This window comes from Pavona decussata, unplaced genomic scaffold (assembly GCF_977016875.1).
Source record: "Pavona decussata unplaced genomic scaffold, jaPavDecu1.1 SCAFFOLD_386, whole genome shotgun sequence".
Lineage (NCBI taxonomy): Eukaryota > Metazoa > Cnidaria > Anthozoa > Scleractinia > Agariciidae > Pavona > Pavona decussata.
This window is the reverse complement of record NW_028145758.1, coordinates 2,797,786-2,813,999: the sequence shown is the minus strand read 5'-3', so window position 1 is coordinate 2,813,999 and position 16,214 is coordinate 2,797,786. Positions and strand designations below refer to the sequence as shown.

Below are 16,214 nucleotides of genomic sequence, written 5' to 3'. Positions count from 1 at the left end.
AAATTTTTGGACGATTCCAACACCTTTTCCCCCAGAACTTTCTTTCCTGAAATGACCTTAATACTTCTCCTTACTGATTGCTAATCATTTGATTCTAATGTAGGTAATGAGAATTTCGTGAGAGACAATTTTTGTTACTTTAGTGTTGAGTTTACTGAACTTTACTACATGTACTGGATGTAAAAATACTCTTTTCAATCAGAGTCAAGCTTCTGAGAGTCTGCTGCACTCAGATTTTTTGCCTCTGAGTAATTCCAAGGAGTCCAGGTTGTGAAATGTTAGGTGCCAAAGTTGAATATTTGGTGCATGTGAAAGTTTCTTGGGCCACCTGTGACACTGGACACCTTTCATACCTTAGGGTATTATCCACAGACTCAGAAGTTAGAATCACTTTGTAGAACATATTTAATAGCTCCACAGGAAAGTACTACAAAGAAGCTTCATTGATGAGGGTTGTCCAATATAGAGAAACTGATACAGTCTGTCAAAGCCAGTTCACGATCTGAATGGTCGGTACACACAGGGAAATGGATAGTCAGTCCACATACAGGCTGCAAATTGCATCTCATTCAGGGGAATAGGAATATATTGTTTTGCTGTGGCGGTTGCAAAGTTTTGATGACCACAAACTTTACAGATCATCAAACTCTGACAGGCCCTGACCATTAACGAACCCTCAATGGACCGGCTACTGCTTTTCCAGAATCTATGGACTGTTTGTCTTGACAAACTGTAACAATTATTAATTTGTCTATGTTGGGCACGGATGTCATTGACACAGGACTATCTTATGCAGAATAATAAACAATACAAAATAAAACTACTGTTTATTAGGTTTCATTTGAAAGGTCACACTTTAGGATTTGGGAGTGAGAGGCTCAATTATAAAACAAGCTTGGTCTGTGTGGATGATTAAACATAAAGCCTTGAGACTTCTTTCCAAATTATATTTGAAAGAAATGTGATAATATTGTTTTAAGCCTGGTGAATATATAATGGATGTATTTTTTTTTTCATTTACTGACACAGGCATACATGGAAACAGAAAATCTAAGTTCTCTCAACAGGAAGGAGTCAAACCTTCCGATAACCTTCTGAGTACTAGTTCGCTCAGTGGAAGAACATCTGAACTAGTAATCAGGAGGTGATAGGTTCAACTCCTGTTGGGAGAACTTGGATTTTCTTTTTCTGAGCATGCCTGTGTCACTCAGTTAAAAATTCATCTATCATAATTATATTTGTTACAGAAAACATTTGGGAATTGAAAAACAGATTAATCTGAACTTTATAGATCACCCCCTCAGACTGCAATCGATATCAATATTATTAAAGCACTATCTAATCCTTTTTGTGTACACATCCTCCCCAGTCCAATCCACCACACGCTGCTGATATGATGAAGTAAAGAACAAGCTGGAAAATAACAGAAAATAACAATAAATGAAAGATAATAATAATAACAACTTTTATTTAACACTGAGTTGCTAAATAATGCAAACTAAACACAAGTATCTTTAAAAATCCCAACTGGCCGGGAGGCTTACCAGTTGACTATTTACAAAGCATTACCAAGGATTGAAACAGGGGACTAACATGAAAGAAATCCAGCTAGTGGTCAGAGAAGGGATTATTAGTCAGCGCCTCAGACAACTCGGCCACTTTCCTTCCTGCTATGCTGATTAGTTCAAACCAAGCAGAATAACCAGTTGCATTATGCAATTCAAGGGCGCTAACTTTGAAGAAAGAGTTTGCTTTGCGAAAGAAATTAAAATTGTGTGATGTTATGTTTTAAGCCTGGTCAATAAATGATAGAGGTATGTTTTCAGTCAGCGAAACAAGCCTACTTGTAGGAAAGGCCACCAAGGCCTCAGCTCAGGTTCAACTCCTGTTGGGAAACCTCAGGTTTTTTCAGATTTTCACCTGAGTCACTGACTGAAAAAAACACTTTTTTCAACTTTTTGCTTCATTTCACTCTACATATCTTCCAGAAAAGCTTTGCAGGTCATCTTTTATTTGCCCAATCCCACCCCCAACCCCAAAGAAAACTAAATAAATCAATAAAATGAAATGGTCCAGCCCCCATCCCTCTGGGAACTACAACAGCTGCATTCCACTAAGAACCACCTTAGAACGCCAAACAAAATGTATAGGTTAAAGGTACTCCTCGCCACCCACTCTTAACCATTTAACCTCTAATTATATGATATCAAAGAACAAATTCTCCTATCTTGTCCCCATACTTTTCTTACAAAAGTACTGCGAAGAAGTTATTAAAATATCATGAACATTCACCTGGGGTGATCACATCTTTAATTCTCATGACCTCAGGGTTAAATAAGCATTGATATACAAGGAGAAATTTGATGCTGATCACTGTTAGTGCTCAAAGGGTTAATGCACCTGGTGTCAGATCGGGTGCGTATAAAAAGTCACCTAAGTTCTAGTGTGCATTTGGCTAGCTGCCCTTCAGGCCAATTTCTGCAATATGTGGTGTTTTACACTTACTATGATCACAATAACAAGTATGATTGTGATTTTGACATTCTTCCACCACATGGCTCTGGCCAGGCCTTTGCTGGATTTCTTGAATGTGAGAGACTGGGGAAGAACAAAAACCATTAACATTTTACTCCTATCCCTGGCCTATTTTAAGGGGTGTTTTCATGATACCGGCACGACTTTCATTCCGGTACGAGTTCACTCCAGTTCCCTCTTGTGGCTCTGTATTTGTTTACATGATATCAGCACAAAATCTCATAATGGAGCGAGTCATACGGTGCGAGTTCACCCCAGTAACTGTACCAGAGCGAGATTTTCATTCCGGTAGGAAAACTCATTCCGATGTCATGTGAACGCGGTATGGCTGTTCGCTCCAGCATGAAATCACTCTCCCGGGAGTCTGGAATGGGAAGCGCATGTGCAGCCTTCGATATCCAATTCAGTATGGCGTCACAATCATGTCGGTCGACATGAAGTGTCCCTTCATGTAAACATGGTATGAAACCACAATGTCATACCGGTATCAAACTCGCACTGGTGCGAGTTTTCACACATAAACACCCCCTAATTTTTATTCTTAACAGCCAAACTTTCAAAAGGATTTTTATAATACATTCTCAAGCTTAAGGTAGAACCACTTTGCACAGCATAATAAATGGTTTGAAATCAAAAATACTTCAAATAATCCCTATTTCATGTAAGAAACTTACTGGTAGTTGCGTGCAAAATGACAAATACACAAGAAATAGGTTATTACTTTTCTAGAAAACAAAAGCGACCTACAAAAAAGAGATACTGATGCTTGACTGATTTCGGGTTATCCACGGTGTAATATTTAACAATTATTCCACGAGCACGCATTGGATATGAGATGATAGATAGCCAACGAGGCGCATAGCGCTGAGTTGGCTATAATCATCTCATATCCAACAAGTGCAAGTGGAATAATTGTTTTATTAAAAACAACCGAGAAATATTGCCAGATCTTACTGATTTCGCTGTGCAAGAACGACCAGAAGGCAATTTAATGGTCGCCATTTCTCGGCCATGGTATAATTGCTCATATACCATGGCCGCTAAGCCAATCAAATTCCTCGAATTGCATTATACAATGATGCAGTTTTTAATAAATTAACTTATTCGTTTTCTTTGTTTGACTATAGTCAGGGTTAGGTTATTTTTGAGGATGTTTTGTTTCCTTTGTTTTACTTCAGCTGCGAGGAATAAATTATATTACATCGGAGATGAGCCCTGATTTCTTTTGTATACAGGACTGAACCAAAATAGGGCTTATTTTTTAGCAATAATTGCTAAAATTGCTCGATTTTAAGGCAAAAAAAAAAAAGAAGTCACAGGTGCCTCTCTTGCAAAAAACCCTTGACTTTATCACTGAATCAATTTTGAATCTCTGAATTCTCTCAACACATTAGTATCTAAAGCAAGTTGCTTTAAAAGGTCATGATTTTCTTTGCAACAACAAGTTATGTCTTTTGGAGCTCTGTTGTTATGCTAGCCAACTTATACATATTTGACTGTGCCTGTCACAATTTACAAAAACAGAGAGCAGCCAATATGATGGCACTAAAATTGAAAACTCACTGTGGTATTCAGGTCCTCTGCCTTGTCAATGAGCAGTTCTAAGCGCTCTCCTCTTTGTGCAATGGTGTCTGTAAGGAAAAATACAAAGGAGTTTAATGATAGAGTTTAAACGTAGCACGAGTCAAGATCGAGCCCAAGTCAAGTTCGAGTCATGAGCCAAGTTTGATGTGGATATCCCAACGTGTGGGTTTCACAAGGCAAAGTGACTGAAGCTTTAGTTACCAACAACATTGGACAAACCCTTTCAGGAAACTTATAGATGGCGAGAATGAATGAGGACTGCTACCAACAATGAATTCTCGTGATTGCGTTGGAGATAATATCTCGTTCATGTTTAATGCTTTGAACATCAGTTGGCACATCATTATGAAAGCAAGAATCACAATCACAGCTTTTGATCAAGACAAAAACGAAGCAAACGGAAGAAGAAAATAGAAGAAACGGGAACTGACTCGAAGTTGGCTCAGGCTTGAACTTGACCCGTACAATGAGCGAACTCTTAATGATTAGGGGATTAGTTTCTAAAGAAATTACGATGCTGCAACAGTGTGGAGCAGAAACAAAATGTTTGGTTTAACAAAAGATTTGATAACTAAAGGTAAATTGGCCACCGTAAAGAGATTTGAGTGCTGATGTTTTCAGCGTTAGTCCATTGTCAGTGCTAGGGCTAACTGAAACAACACATCAAATACAAAATCTTACCAATATTTTTTACCATGATCCCTTTAAGTTCGTCCAACTCTCCCTGTACCCTTGTCAAATTGTCCGTCTGAACTCCAGTGTCAGAAAACCTTTTCTGTTAAACAAAACATTTGAAATGTAAGGGATATGTAGTGGTTCAAAAATATGTTGTTTTGGTTTATAAATTTTCAAACCAGTTTGATTTTTATTTTCCTTTGTCTCAGATCATTTATGGTAAATATGAATACTGCACAAAGAAAAATGAAAATTACACTGGTTTTGAAAAATTTTAACCCCCCCCCAAAAAAAAAAAAAAAAAAAAAAAAAATTAAACAACATCATGATCAGATACAGCAAAGTCTAATCACTCATTCAAGAATCACATGGATGACCACATAAAGGAATCCTGATTGTAATTTTGCTTGCGGTGAGTATAGAAGATAACTGGATGCTTGGTTTTATAAACAGAGTTGAAGAGGTAATTTGGCCACTGTAAAGAGATTCAAGTCCTGACATTACGAGTGTTGGCCCTATTGTTCAAGTTGTACGTGGAATGCATTACCTTCAGCTATTTGACACTTGTTTTTGACATTGGACACTTTCAAGACTGACCACTGTTAAAACTAATTTTTTAAATTTTATTCATGTCTTGTATTTAACTAGTTAATTGACTAGGTAATCGCTGCCTTTGATTGTATGGGCTTTTAGTTTTTAATAGTTTCTTGTGTTCTTAGTTGCTCTTGACCTGATTCTACATGTATTTCAACAATATTGTGAAGTGCAACTGAATATAGCCATATAGAGGTTTGCGCTATATAAATTATTATTATTATTATTATTATTATTATTATTATTATTATTATTATTATTATTATTATGTAGTGAGCAGTACAGCTAAGGTATTGGTGGGAGCATGGCAACATGGAAAAATAGACTGAAATGGGATGGAAATATTAATAACTAAAGGGGAAATCACACTAGCTAATTAACAATGTCTGTGCTGTAAGTCGTGAGTTCAGCCAGTTTTGGAAATCAAAAGAAATAATAATTGTTTCCCCAAATGAGTGTTTATGAGTGTATCATCACCAATACATGGTACATTAACTCACCATTTCTGTAGATAAAACTCTTGAAAATTCACTGTTCATTGCATAAGGCAGAGCTGTCTGAGCACGACCATGGTAAGCAGTCTGAAACCTGGCAAAAGACAACCACACAATTTGTCATCCATTTTGGAGCATGGTTTTTATGTGAAATCAACAGAGAAATAACTAGTTAAAAATAATGTGGAATAAGCAGTGGATCCATACTGACTGCATGTGTGAGATTTTTCCTTAACAATTATTAAAGAAATAAAAAACGCGCTGAGTGCATTGTTGAGTTATATAAGCACGCGGGAATTTTTAAGAACACGAGAGAAGTGCAGAGAGGCACGAGCCGTAGGCGAGTGCCTCTCTGCACTTCTCGAGTGTTCCTAAAAATTCCCAAGTGCTTATATAACTCAACAATGCACGAGGAACAAGTTTTTTATTTCTTTTATAAAATATAAACAATCGCAACTCCTCAGACAAGTGCGAATTTTAATGAATCAACATCAAGTTTCTCCTTACACGAGATAACGCATAATTTAATAGCGCGTGCTCTTGCCGATCACGACACAATCACGACAGGGCACGCGACAGCGCGCGCAATCAAGTAAAAAGTCAAACTGTTTTAGTTTTTCGTCTCGTCGTAAGTAAGTTCAAGAAGTTAACTACAAGTCAAGTTTAAGTTTTAAGGAGTTGAGAGACAAGTTCAAGTTAATTAAAAGTCTGGAAACATCAGTACAAGAGACTGTTCTTTGCGAATCGCTGGAGTGACAGCGCATTCTGTCTCTGAATTTCTCAGATTTTTCACAGGCAAAAAATCTGACGTGTGCTCCGTGCATATGTACAATTATAATGTACGCACCATACGTATGCTTCGTGCATTGTGGAGTTATACAGAACTCAGTTTGACCAATCACAGTGCTTGCTTGACCCTGGCTATTTTATAATGTTACATATGTAATAAAAAATGTTTGACCACCCTCCCTATACTTTTTGTAAAATGAATTAACGAACTGAGGATTGTGACTTAAAAAGGTAGTCTCCAGCCTGATCTCTGGTGTGACAGTCATGTCCAGATATTTTTGAACCTGGGTCATAGTGGTGTAAAGCAAGATTTCTAATGCCCACATCAACTCTGGATAATTAAAGGATGGTACCTACTAATAAAGAAGAATTTTTGTGTGGTTTATGACTATGCGGAAAAAGCAGATCTTAACAAGGGCTATTGAAATCCAAAAAGAAAATTGGGGGTAACCATGTATTTTGTGGAGATAATTAAGCAACAATATTATTCTAAAAAACAGTAAAATACAAAGCAATGTATGGCATTTTTTTCACCAAATTGAAGCTTTATTATCTCTGAAAAATGCATGGTTACCCTAAATTGTCTTTTTGGATACCAAGAGCACTTGCTAAGTTCTGCTTTCTCCGCACAGTTTTAAACCGCGCAAAAATATCCTTGTATTTAGTAGGTACCACCCATAGAAAACCCGAGTATATCGAGATGCGCAGAATGTATGCACAGTAACAAAAGTAGGCACCGTCCTTAAATTAAAACAATACAAAACATGTGCAGTTCCAGAAAACATCTATACTCTCCCTCCTCACCTCTCCCCTCCCTGCCCCCCCCCCCCCAAAAAAAAAAAGGAAATTCTGATGGTAAAGAAGCCTCCAAAGCTAAAGTTTTCCAGAGGGCTAGGCAGGGAGTCCAAGCCAAAAAACCCTGCATGGTTGGGGTAGGGATATTTTATTGAACAACACAAATGGGACAGCTACTCACCGCTTCTTAATCTCTGTTAGGTACAAAAATGCTTTTGACCTTTCAAAACCCTTGGTTAAAAAGACAATAGAGAACAGCCATAAAAATATTGAACAACAACTCCTCCAAAACTGTAGTTAAAATGTGGTTCTCCAAATCAACAGAGATAGTAATTCAGAAGTGATGAACATTAAGAAAAATTAAAGCAACAAAAACAAGTCAAATCAAATTTTCTCTTGTCATGGACTATCAAACATCGGGTTTAGTACACCTTGTTCCCTACCTCAGTAACTCTCCCCCCAACCCTTTTTGAGAGGAACGAACATGGAAGGTTCCAAATACACAATTTTACATTTCACACATGGTATTTATACACCTTGACATAAAGAGACAATGTCATACAATGTCAAGTTTCGTCTTATAGAGATAGAGAAAGAGATAGAGATAGAGATAGTTTATTATGGATAATCATATAGCAGCCCAAAGGCTGAATTGTATAATTATTTACACAAATATTAAGAATATTTAAAAATTCAGCACCATCAACTGTCTATGGACTAAGATGATAACAGTGCTTCCATCTCAAATCACTACCACTCAGGTTAAAAGCTACGTTATTGCCTTACATCATCCGTAATGCACAGGTATATAATTCTGTCTTCCGATATGTAATGGAACAAATAGCTGCAAATAAATTGAGAGAAAGGTGTCAGGACAGCAAATACATTTCCATGTTGCAGAGTTAATATTTTAACATGATGAAATATGGTGTTGCTCTGACCTATGCTAAGGATTTTCACTAGCAATGGTACCATGACACTTTAAGACAGTGTCACTGACTCAGTTGGAGAGGGGGGATGAGCAGCGACTTATTATTAAACGGATTTAAGCATCTGGGATTTGGGGGGCTTACACTGACAACTTTATAGTAGGAGTTGAAAACATTGTTTCCAATGCTCCTTTGAGCTCTCCCAGTCTTTTGAATTTCCATTCTAAAATAACATTGCCTTGTTTCTATAGAGTTTTGGAATCATGGCTTTCAACCACTCAGAGTGCATGATCACTGAAGGTCATTTTATAAAATGCTTTAGAAGTGGCATACCTTCCTTGTGTGTAAGTAAGTTTGGAATTTTCAGGTGGAATTCTACTCAAAATTTGCTCTGTGACCTCTGCAAAGTTTCCAGCACAAGAGGCAAATTTAGCCAGCACCGTGGTTCCTCGGGCTACCACACTGTATAGGATTGGCATGGTTTCTTTCTGAGACAAAATCACACAAAATACAAAATTAATCTTACAAAGACATGCTCTATTTGACATCAAATGCAACAATTGAAGGGGTGCGTGGAATAAGGCCTATATGACTTTTGATGTAAGGTGAAATTCTCCTTTTGTTTCACAAGCGAATACAATGAAAATTGGAAGGAGAATCTAGCCATTTATCAGAAGTCACTAAGGGCTTTTTTCCAGGCACCCCTTCAATTTTCTGTGACAATGTGACTTTGAAAACCATGAACATTTATGTTCTTCAACCAATCACATGCTTTAAGGCCGAATCACATGAAGAAACAACAGAAACATTTAATCCTTGCAGTTTTTGGTTTAGTCCTCTTGTATCTGATTAGTTTTCTTTAGAGCACAATATACATGTACATTCCAAAAATTATTCGAGTGTTCATGGTGTGCCCAGTCATACTGCATTACAGTCAAACCTTGATTATCCGGACTTGTCGGGACCTTGGTAAATAGTCCGGATAATCGAGAGTCCGGATAATCGAAAATGTGAATATTAATGAGATAGAAATGTAAACAAAAGGTTACAGCAAAAGAAACATCATTTTAATTTTGAAAAGCGCACAGGATAATATGCTGTTTCAACAGTCTTTTGAAAAGATTATTCAGCTTTTTGCAACTTTGACTTTTCAAGATCACAACTAATTAATATTCATGAAAAATTTTGGACCAGAGAAAAAAGTCTGGATAATTGAATAGTCCGGATAATTGAGGTCCGGATAATCGAGGTTTGACTGTATTGCATAAAATAGTGCATTTCTCTGATGAAGTATTCATCTCCAATTTAAGTGCCTTCCCTCCAATAGAATTGTGTCCCTGTGGTGTCATGGAAAGTGAAACAACAACCAACTTTCATAAGTGAACTTCAGTTCACTTATGAAAAAAAGGTTAGAAATGCCAAGTAGGAAGAGAAAGAGGATTATGCACATATCATTGTTAACCTTTTTGCCATGGCACATTATTTCACGCCTGTGTGGAAACATCTTCATCAGCACCTTGAATATATTCAATACACTGGCTCGTGCGAGGAAAGCAAAGGCAGTTTCTACCATTGTGTATGGCTCACAAATTGTCTTACTCTATACCAGTTCTTTTGGGTTTTCCAAAAGTTTAAATTTTTTCTGAATGCATAGGTCATACTCAGTATGTCCTTGTAGCACATGTGTAATCCATTACAACACATACTCAGTACGTCCTTGTAGCAGTGAATGGGTAAACGCAGAATCGCTGACTCTTTTCATCACCCACAAATGTCCTGCAGTGCGGGATTTGAACAAAAATTCTCAACTAGGTTCCCCACCCCTGCGACTTAACATTGATTGGTGCATCATTTCTTCTGCAATGAGCTTGATATAATTTTAAATCTTACGTCATAAGCTTATTACTTATCAAAAAGGCGATGACATTAATATTCATACAATTATTATTTGCTTGTGAAATTAAATTTGAAACTATAATGTAGATCTGGCTAAAAAAGGCTTTACTTTCAGCTTAGTTTTGATTTCAGTTACTTCTGCACTGAAAACAGGAAAGCGAACAACTTTCGAGTTAATGAATTAGCTTATCATCCTGTGAGCAAAATTTCAGACGCTTCTTAAATGTATCAAGCTGATGCTTGCAGATCGTAACTTCACAAACGAAACAACTTAGAACAAAGTCTTGTTAAAGGCTAGTTTGAAATATGATTTAAAGAACCTACAGATGTTTTTCTATAAAACATACGCGTTACCTTTCGTTTTCAACAGGGAATCTTCTTGCTTTGCTCAGTACAGCTTCAATCTACGCCATTGATCCCACTGACATGACGTCATCGTCAAAATGACCGCTGACCACTTTCATCGTATCTTTAATTTTAAATCCAACATGGCGGCCGGCGAGGCGGCAGAGAAGAAGTTAAAACGACGATTGGAAGTGGTATGTGGGATTAATGATAAACCTTCTTGTTAGATATCGTATGTTTATTATGCCATGGTAAATTTCATCTGACCGGTTGTGTTGCAGATTGCCACGGGTGACCCAGACGATGAGACATGTGCCACGTTTGTTTTGCACGAAGAAGATCACACCCTTGGGAACTCGTTAAGATATATCATCATGAAAAAGTATTTATTTATTTATTTATTTGCCACACTGACTTTTAAATTAAACAAAGGCTTCAAGTAAGGGGCATCGGATTAATGTTAAACTAAGTGGAAAAGCTAAGAAAACCTAACAGAACCTGTAATGCATTAGTCAATTCTTGCAATGCCCATCACATCCCCCCCCCCCCCCCCGGGGAGGTTTGGCATAAGTGAGGCATTTTCCATATTGTCCGGCCCCGGGGCTGAACAATATAGAATAAAATAAGTGAAAAAAGGGTGCAATAAAACTCTATGATTATGAACAAGATTTCCATTTTTATTTCAAAACGAAGCGCAAAGCAGGCTGCGGATTACTCCAGTAAACATTAGAGCAACGTTTCTTGACGGAATTCAAGGCCGCATGCAAAAGCTCTGGTGAATACGAGCTAAAACAACAACAAGTGATCTGAAATGCACCATAGGCTGGTTATACCCCAATCCCTTCAATTATTATCCTGACTGTTTGCTTTTTGCTTTTTAAAGCCCTGATGTTGTATTCTGTGGATACAGTGTACCGCACCCATCTGAGAACAAGATAAATCTTCGGATACAAACAAATGGTAGGTTTGAGCTTGGGGGGGGGGGGGGGGGGGTTACTCCTCGGAATTCTCGGTAGGGGTGTGCCGCCCGGTTCTCCAAATGCTGACCCAATTTCAGATTAAAGCATGCCATTTTCCACACCCGTTTCCAGACCTGGCCCCAGTTGTTCAAAGAGCGAATAATTTTATCCACTGGATAGGTCAGTATCCCACAGATGAAATGTATATACCCGTTTTCAGACCAAAATTGCTCAAAAACCATACCCTTTGGGGCAGCACATAGCTATATAGTTAATATAGGGGAGTACCCCCGGGGTTGGGGGAGGGGGTTGGGCAAGGACAAGGAAACCAACTTGAGAATAATGCTATCATTTTCTGAGGATGTTTTTCCCCAACATTTCATATTTTTTTATTTTTAGAAAGTTGTTACAGAACTTTGTTTTCGTTTGTTTTTCTATATGAGAAAATCTAGCTCCCTGGTTAACTTGATTTGTGTACAATAGTTTGTGGTGGTGCAGGAGCGGGTTGAGTTTGAGCCAAACCTGGTTTTATTTATTACTTTTTATAAATATGTTAAATTATATAACTTCAGAAAATTTTGATTTTTTTCAAGTGTTATCAGGCTGGTACTGATTTCCATGTACATTGAAAATTCAGGAGCCCTCAACAAGAACATTATTCTAAGCAAAATACTTTAAATGTTGTCCCCTATGTCCCCAGATCATTTTTGCCCTTCTTAAGACATACTCGTGTAAGCTAATACAGATTGATCTGTTTGGATGCTTTAACTCAAAAATTAAGTAGCAGAAAGTTTTAGAAAATGGAATTTTGTTTCCCAAATTCTCTAGCTGTTGTTATTTTTCCAAAAATGCTAGCTGACATTTTCTTGCATTTCAAACAACATATTACCTCCTTCAAAAATGGAAGTGTTTTCCAGGGTTACAAAATTTTGTGCTGACATTTTGCAGAGAAAAAGTGCAGATTTTCTTTGCAACTAAATAATAATAATAATAATAATAATAATAATAATAATAATAATAATAATAATAATAATAATAATAATAATAATAATAATAAAATTAATAATAATAATAATAATAATAATAATAATAATAATAATAAAGTTTTACAACATAATTGTAAAACGCAGTTAATGGAGCGTGACGCTCTTGAATTCAGTTGTTACTGTGTCAACAGTTAGCATTACGTAATGCAAATTGGTCATGGATGTACTTTTACTCTCCGTGTACAATACCTTTTCTTCTAGCATGTTGTGATGCCGTCTGTTACATTTATATCCTTCGTTTTGTATGGCTAAAAGGTATAAATACCTCTATTCATGTCTCGTTCAGCTCTACGTGAATCTCTTGTATTGGATGGTACTTTACTTGCCATTGGCTTAGTCCTAGACATATGTCTAACTATAAAAGGTCCAGTAAAAGTCCGAGTATCACTCGCTTGCTGTATTGCCTACTGTAAGGTCTACCTTTAGTGTCTCTATTTTGTAATTCCCACCCTTCCCTCCCTTTGGAGGTTTGATTGTTGTTTTTTCCAATAAATTTGGGTTCACCTCTCAGGTTCGCGTTCGGTTAAGTCTCGCAGCGACTTCCCCACGCTTTGTGTTTTTAGGCTATTATTAGCTCTATAACCTTGAAGCTCGTTATATGCTTTTATCCAGCGCATGCCGGCAGAGTCGGCTGGTAGCGCTGCGGAATATTAGGCTCGAGCTGGTTTTAAAAAAATGCCAATACTCTTTGCACTATGCTGGCCGGAGGTTTCAGTTCGTAGTGCCGTGGAGAGTTAGGCTATTAGATTGTTTTGGTTTTGAAACTGCCTACAACTTGTCCGATCCAGCGCTGGTCATTAATACAGTTTAATAGCGCTGTGGAGATAAGTAAGGCTTTATGGTCACGCTATGGGAGTTGTCTGTCACGCCGATCGCGGAGCGTTGTTCCCCCTTTAGGCCAAACATCACGTTGTTATTATTTGTCTGTTGAGACCTCTAGTTAACTTTATGGTAATAGGAACTGCGACATTAATAATAATAATAATAATAATAATAATAATAATAATAATAATAATAATAATAATAATAATAATAATAATAACAAATATCTTTAGTCAGGAGGCAACTTCACCCTCAGGTGGTTTTCAGGCTTGTCCTGAGTAAAAATATAAATAAACAATAGGTAAAAAATTATTATTAATTGATTTTGTAGGTCCTCCTGCTGTAGATGTCCTCAGAAGAGGTTTATCAGAATTGACTGCATTGTGTGAACATATGCTGGCTACATTTGAGGTTTTCACTGCTTGATACATTTTTTTTTTTAAGTGAAATATGTTCATTATATATATTGCTTGGTTTGTTTTTCAAAAGTCCTGTTAACAGGAATTTTGTTGAATTTTTCTGTTCTAACTTATATTTTGTAACAGACGGCTGTTGAGGAGCACAAGGAAGGTACACAAAATGGTGATTTTGACATGTCAGCCACAGAAGACTAAAAACTCTCAACAAGCGTGGATAGTTGACAAAATCGCAAACCATGAAAGGAATGGCTTCAGGATGACAGAAATGTTGGAGGAGCTTTGTGGACAAAGCAATGGAGTTATTGGGATCATGAGAGCTCTGGAAGAGAGAAAAGTAACACATTTAAGAAGAGCTTCTTAAAGCCATAGACAACAGCAGAGCATAATCTCAAGTATTGGGACAGAAAAGCTGCAAAGTACTTGGACAGAAACTTAGATTCAACTTGTTTTGCTTGGTGACTAGCCTAAACATGTTTTATACTGTGACTGCAATGGCTTTTTGTTGGTGTTTAATTAACACTTAACAGTCTCCAATTTGCTATCTGAAATAGTTATATGAATTGTGAAGTTCTTGGTCAGTTTTATGCAAAATTAGAAATCCATTTTCCATTGAAACTGTTGTACAGTAAACTGCTTCGAGCTAGATATCTTGTCTCCTGCATACTAAGTGTAACGTTTCAATTTTTTCAATTTTTGATTATTTTGAAAGCAAAGGCATTCAACATTTTCCAAGATTGAGAAACACATTGAGTTAGTTTGTACAAAAAACTACCCGCAGTCTGTAGAAAACAGGATAAGAAAAAAAAAAAACTTTTTGGGCCTTACAGCGGCTTTGGGAGCTTTGAGAAACACATGGTTGGCCTTAAAAATTCTTATCCATTTTCAGACCTGATTTCTAGAATCCATACTTGTTTCTGTAAAATCCAAACCCATTTTCAGACTTTCAGACCGAAATGGTTGGTATCTACACCCCATGATACAGAAGTTGTATTTCAGACCAAAACAGTTCCCAAACGATACCCTTTGGGGCTGCACACACCCATATAGCTTATTCAGGGAAGTACCCCCCCCCCCACCCCAGCTGAATTCGGGGCTACTGAGAACAACTCCAGCCTAGTGGTCACAGTGGGATTTGAACCCAGGACCTCTGGATGGTATGAATCTTAAGGATTCTTTGACAAATCGTAATCTTTTACCAATGGTATGATTTGTGAGGGTGTTTTGATGAATCATATCTGCTTGTGTATATTGGACATGAGTGTTTAATGTTACCAGTGACAGCAATTTTTTGGCAAGGGAATGCACACTTTCAAGACTTAAACATACAGCTGAAGTGACACAAATACATGTTTTTCCAAAATCTCAGAAAAGCCTTTTCTCTTAGCTTTTTTACTCTTTTACACCTGTTATCAGATAAGAGTTTTTTGTATCGAAGCAACAGGGTAAGTGGGTAAGCAACAGGGGAAGGTAATGCATATGTGGGCAATGTATGTGTAACAGTGACATGGACAGAGACTGGTCACAGGTAGTAACAGGGAGGGGGGGTGGGTGGGGAAAAGACAAAGGAGGTGAACACGAACTTTGCTTTAAGTTTTATTACTAATCGATAACGATTTTCCCAAAGATTTTTGTCCCTCAGACTCAGACTTTCCTTTACCATTAGCTGGAAATTAGCTCTAAAGTGAGATGAAAACTTTGTACAAGAAAACAAACCTTGCATTAATATTTCCCCCTCCTTACGGTGCAAATTATCAATTAAATCTCCCTAAAAGACGCCATAAAATGGTCAAACTGAATGGTCTGAAAGTGGAACCATCAGGGCTGTCAACCTAGCACGTCTTAAAATATGGAGATATGAATTCCCAGCCAGCAAGAACAAAGCGCCTTACAGGGGCGTGGCATCAAGGTTACATTCATGGCTTCAAGGGGGTGGGGGGGGGGGGGGGGGCAAAGAGAAACAGAATATTCTAAGTATGTTAAATAAACATTTACAGTGCAACAAACTCAACCGGGGCCACCGAAAAATCCTACACTTTGAAATTTGACGAAACGTTCTCGTTTTTGATTGGTTTACAAACTACCAAGGCCAGACTGTGATTGGCTGATCAATGTTGGGTGGCCCCGGTTGAGTTCGTTGCACTGTAAGAGTTTCATCTCCTAATACAAAACTTCGGCAATTATCAGACATTCACCAGGAGAACGGGAGCTACACTTAAAAATCTTGAGATCGCAGACCTAACTCTGGAGATCGGGAGATACGCTTTTTTTTTGGAGTCTCCCGGATTATCCGGGAGAGTTGACAGCCCTGATTATCAGATACTTGCCCGAGGAG

General features: G+C 37.6%; 2 protein-coding genes across 2 annotated transcripts; one reads left to right on the top strand and one right to left on the bottom strand.

Annotated features, from left to right (window-relative positions):
• Positions 1 to 387: 387 nt before the first annotated feature.
• Positions 388 to 10,768, bottom strand: LOC146451672 (vesicle-associated membrane protein 7-like). Its single transcript, XM_085098749.1, has 9 exons — positions 10,646 to 10,768; positions 8,729 to 8,883; positions 8,253 to 8,310; positions 7,648 to 7,697; positions 5,889 to 5,976; positions 4,801 to 4,894; positions 4,099 to 4,166; positions 2,506 to 2,598; positions 388 to 1,413 (listed from the first exon to the last, which is right to left on the bottom strand). The coding sequence occupies exons 2-9, from the start codon at positions 8,872 to 8,874 to the stop codon at positions 1,339 to 1,341; spliced, it is 672 nt and encodes a 223-aa protein (XP_084954875.1). The 5' UTR covers positions 8,875 to 8,883; positions 10,646 to 10,768; the 3' UTR covers positions 388 to 1,338.
• On the top strand, positions 10,675 to 14,626 carry LOC146451671 (DNA-directed RNA polymerases I and III subunit RPAC2-like). Its single transcript, XM_085098751.1, has 5 exons — positions 10,675 to 10,830; positions 10,918 to 11,018; positions 11,520 to 11,596; positions 13,795 to 13,874; positions 14,009 to 14,626. Exons 1-5 carry the CDS (start codon positions 10,735 to 10,737, stop codon positions 14,075 to 14,077), a joined length of 423 nt encoding a protein of 140 aa, XP_084954877.1. The 5' UTR covers positions 10,675 to 10,734; the 3' UTR covers positions 14,078 to 14,626.
• Positions 14,627 to 16,214: the final 1,588 nt, after the last annotated feature.